Below are 5209 nucleotides of genomic sequence, written 5' to 3' on the forward strand. Positions count from 1 at the left end.
GCCTGCCTCTGCCTCCCAAGTGCTGGGATTAAAGGCGTGCGCCACCACTGCCCGGCCAGACTGGTCTTGAACTCACAGAAATCAACATGCCTCTGTCTCCTGAGTGCTGGGATTAAGCATGCACCTCCACCCCTAAACTGTATCTCTGTTAAGTAACGGGCTTGTTTAGCATACACTTACTCCAGGTTTGGTCTCCACAGCACAGCATAAACTGGGCAGAGACATGAACACCTTTAATCATAGCACTTGGGGGACAGAAGCAGGAGAATGGGAAGTTCAAGGCCATCCTCACCTATATGAGACCTTTTCTCAAAAAACAAGCAGTAATAAAAAGAACAATGAAAAAATGATAATAAAAGAGAACTAAAGAGGTTTGTCAAGAAAGCAGGACACATCTTTAGAGAACACCAAATGCTTACTATAAAATGATACAGACTTGGGGGAAACCAAAAAATTCTCTCCAGTGGCAGTTACAATCAGTACTTAGGGAACAGTACCATAAATATCAAAATCCCACATTTCACAGCTCATCTGAATAAATATGTAAACCATAGCCGACGTAGAACGGAACACCACCTGTAACAAATAAAAACATAATTGCATTAAAAAGCAAATGATTCATATACAATTTCAGTTCTACAGAATGAATAGGGTGTCAGAGTCTGCCACAATAGTAATACACTCAACATATCTGCCTATATTTAGTCGTTACTATTTAGAGAGAGAGAATGTGTGGTATGTATGTATGTATCCATGTAGTGAACACACATGGAGGTTAGAGAACAACTTGCAGAGTCAGTCCTCCCCTTCCACTATGTAGGTCCCAGGAACTCAGACTCGGGTTATCAGGGTTGGTGGTAAGCACCTTTACTCAATAAGCCATCTCACTAAGTAAGTTATTTATGTAATAACTTACTTAGTGAGTTAATTATGCAATTAAAAATAGTGTACATGCCAGGACATGGTGCACACCTTTAATCCCAGCACTTGGGAGGCAGAGGCAATCAGATCTCCAAGTTCGAAGCAAGCCTGGTCTACAAAACAAGTTCCAGGACAACCAGAGCTGTTATTCAAAGAAACCCTGTCTTGAAAAACAACAACAACAACAACAAAACAGCAAAAAAAGTGCACACATATTGAAAGCTTAAAAGCTAACATTTACAAGTCCTATAACCTATAACAGCAACCTGCATACAAAATATTCTAGTCAATAGTGGCACAATGTTATAGGAACAACCAACTACCATGGGAGGGGGGCTTTTTGTTTTGTTTAAGGACCACTACATGAGATAGAACCCATACCTGACATCCTAAAGTGGCCAGGATCCTGCAACTAGATATGTCATGGGCCTATGGAAAAAACTATTATTATTCTACTAAAGGAACACAGGAATAAAATGACTCTTGATGATACACTTCTATAGCCACAGTTAACAAGCTCACCAATCCTCATCAGAGATGCTTCTTGCAGTAGATAGGCATTAACAGAGACCTACAACTAGACAATGTGCAAAGAGTGAGAGACTCTGGAGCAGTCTTAAAATGGGATGCCTTCATCAGCCCCTTCCCTTAGAGCTCAGGACCTATTCGGAAGAAGTGGAAAGATTACAAGAGCCAGATGTGGTGGATGATTCCAAGGAAATCGTGTCTTTCAGATACAACAGCACCAATACACATATGAGCTCACAGAGATTGTAGCAGCACACAGAAGACCTGTAAAAGTCTGTACAGGCTCAAGCAAGCCAGGATCCCAGCAATGAAAGGTGAAAGTGGACATGGTCCCACTCCTAACCAACAAGTTATTTGCAATTGATATCTACTCACAATAGGAAAATCAGTTTCCTCCAATGAAGTTTAACAGGTATATCAACCATATTCCAGGGAAGGATCCATGCCCAGTAGTAGTGGACCATGGACCAACACAAAACAAATTCTGTTTTGTGTGAGTGCTTTTTGTTTAGTTTTGTTTGGCCTTTTTTTTTTGTCTTATTGATTTTTTTCATCATTTTGATTTTCATTTTTGTTTTTGAGAGAGAGAAAGAATATAAAGTTGGCAGATAGGGAGGTGAGATGGTTTGGAAAGACTTGAGGGAGGCAGAGAAACCTGATCAAAATATAGTATATAATCTGTCTTGAAGCAAAACAAAATACATTACACAAAAATTTTTTTAAACAAATTATTTATTTTTACTTGCATTGCTGTTTTGTCTGTATGTTTGTCTGTGTGAAGATGTCAGATCTTGGAGTTACATACAGTTGCTAGCTGCCATGTGGGTGCTGGGAATGAACCCAGGTCCCCTAGAAGAACAGTCAGGGTGCTCTTAATCACTGGGCCATCTTTCCAGCCCCATTATACAAAGTTTTAACAAAAATAACAATAAGCAGAGCAAACTCTGATATGGTGGCTAATGCCTGTAATCCTGTAACTCAGGAAAGTGAGGCAGGAACACAGTCAGTTCAAAGACAACATGGGCTAAATAGCAAAATCCTGTGTAAAAAATCAAACAAAACATTACTACTTGGAGTAAATCTTGGGGTTGGGGTTTTTATTAAAAGAATTCTCTTAATTATGAAGTGGTACTTGGTCCTTTTTTTCCTTTTGGTTTTTTGAGACAGGGTTTCTCTGTGTAGCAGTCCTAGCTGTCCTAGAACTTGCTGTGTAAACCAGAGATCTGCCTGCATTTGCCTCCCTAGTGCTGGGATTAAAAGTGTGCACCCGGTAAAGTGGTACTTCTAAGAGCGAGCTTTACCCATGCGTTCTTTCACTTAGCTGACAGAATGCCCAATGGTGAACTACCTGTCCAGCATTCAAGAAGCTCTGATACCCAATACTATACAAGACTGAGTGTGGGGAGGGGGAGCATGTGTTTGCAATCCCAGCACATGGAATGTGGGGACAGGACTGTTGGGAATTAAAGGTGATCCTTGGGTACATAACCAGCATGGACTACATGAAACCCTACTTCAAAAAACCAGAAGCAGAGGCTGGAGATATGACGCAGTAGTTAAAGCACCTGATGCTCTTGCAGATGACCCAGGTCAAGTTCTCAGCACCCACATCAAGGCTCACAACTGTCTTTAACTCCAGTTCTAGGAGATCCAATGACTTCTTCTGGTCTCCATGGGCATGTACATGGTACACACATATGTATGTGACAGGCAAAACACTCATACACACAGAAATATGGCATAAGGAAATGAAACCAAAAAGGTCACTCTGTAATCTTACCCTGGTCTCTTCACTGATGTAACCACACATGACCTTCTCATTCTTGACCCAGAGCTCACCAGCCTGCGCTCTGAAAGGAGATACACATACAAGTTATTGTTACCACTCTCTTCAGGCGGCTCGCTCGCTGTCTTCTAAGTGGTACGAGCTAGCCTCCTGTGTCTGTCATCTAGGGTCACAAGCACTCAAACGTCTGATCAGCTATATCTCTCCAAAGAGAGCTCCATGAGCAACTTATCTACTATAAGCAGCTTTCAGGGTCCTGAACACACACAACAGAAGTCCACAGAAAACATACAGGTCTAGAAACTGGGCCTCTAGAGCACAGAGACCCTCAGAAATAATACACAAATTATCTGAGTACAGATTTTATAGTTTTGACCAATCCTCAAAAAACAAGTGTCAATAACAACTGGCTTTTTTTTTTCTTCTGGTTTTTGGGGTTTTTCAAGACAAGATTTCTTAATGTAGCCCTGGCTGACCTGTAACTTACTCTGTAGACCAGGGTGTCCTGGAACTCACAGACATCCACCTGCCTCTGATTCTCAAGTGCTGTGATTAAAGGCGTGCGCCACCCTGCCCAGCAGTTTCTTTCTTCTGCTTTCATGGTTCCCCTTCCTAGTTTCATGATTTACAAATACACACTCAAACAGTTTCTGTGACTGAGACACTGTATTTGTCCTTCTAAGTCTAGCTTGTTTTGCTTTACATAAAGTTATCTGAGTTCATATATTTCCTGCAAAATGTCATGATTTTATCTCATTATTTTGTTGGTTTGGTTTGGTTTTTAGAAACAGGGTTTCTTTGTGTAGCCTTGGTTATCCTAAAAGTCACACTGTAGACCAGGCTGGCCTTGATCTCACAGAAATCCACATGCTTCTGCCTACCAAGTGATGAGATTACGGCATGTGCCACCATCACTTGGCAATTTTATTTTTAGTGGTTCCATCAAAATCCCATTAGGCATGTATGCTATTTTCTTTAGTCATTCATCTGTTGATAGACATATAAGATGACTCCATTTCTTAGATACTGACTACAGCAACAATACAATTGGATATGCAAGTATGTATGAGTAGGGATTAAGAGTCCTTCAGATAGCAGGGTGACTGGTGGCACATGCCTTTAATCCCAGCGCTTGGGAGGCAGAGACAAGCAGATCTCTCTGAGTTCAAAGAGAGTCTGGTCTACAGAGCAAGTTCCAGAACAGCTCTGTTACACAGAGAAACCCTGTCTTGCAAAACAGAAAAAAAAAAAAAAAAAGGAAACTGAGGTTGGAAAGAAAACTCAGCAGTTAAGAGCACTTGTTGCTTTTACAGAGGACCTGTGCCCAGGTCCCAGTACCCATGTGATGGCTCACAACTATCTATATCTCCAGTTCCCAGAAATCTTTTGACTTCTGGGAGCACCAGTGTGCATATGGTACACATACACAAATGCAGGGAAAACACACAGACAGACTAAACTTAAAAAATAATTTTAAAAAATAGCCAACTAATTAAAATAAACTGGTATATCCGTACAGCAGAATATCATGGAATCATTACAATATTGCTTACACTGAGCTGTAAATACACAAGAACTATATATAGCCAGCATTGACTACATCGTGAGTTCCAAGCTAATCTAGGCTAATGTGATACTTTGTATCCAAAAAAATAAAAATAAATTTAAAAATGGGAATGAAGATTTGTGGCAGAGTACTTTCCCAGCATGTGTGCGGCCATTCCCACCACAAAACAAATAAGACAGTAAAGAAATGGCAACAGTAGGCAGGGAGTGTTTCAGGGCTGGAGCTGTTGGGGGGGGGGGGGCGGTACGTGATTGACTAGTATACATGAGGCCATGGGTTCCAACTCTAGTACTGAAAAAAAAAAAACATGGGGGAGAGGGCTGGAGAGATGGCTCAGAGCTTAAGAGCACTGACTGCTCTTCCAGAGGTCCTGAGTTCAATTCCCAGCAACCACATGGTGGCTCACA

General features: G+C 41.2%; 1 protein-coding gene across 1 annotated transcript in view; it reads right to left on the minus strand.

Moving 5' to 3' along the window:
• Positions 1-5209, minus strand: part of Depdc5 (DEP domain containing 5) — a 124797-nt gene that overhangs the window by 103422 nt on the left and 16166 nt on the right. Inside the window, exons 7-8 of the mRNA XM_013353345.2 lie at positions 3230-3299; positions 498-576 (exon numbers count right to left, since the gene is read on the minus strand). Of these exons, the coding sequence (XP_013208799.1) occupies positions 498-576; positions 3230-3299 (149 nt within the window). The remainder of the gene's footprint in view (positions 1-497; positions 577-3229; positions 3300-5209) is intronic.

The sequence above is a fragment of the Microtus ochrogaster genome, unplaced genomic scaffold, assembly GCF_000317375.1.
Source record: "Microtus ochrogaster isolate Prairie Vole_2 unplaced genomic scaffold, MicOch1.0 UNK6, whole genome shotgun sequence".
In the NCBI taxonomy this organism is placed as follows: Eukaryota; Metazoa; Chordata; class Mammalia; order Rodentia; family Cricetidae; genus Microtus; species Microtus ochrogaster.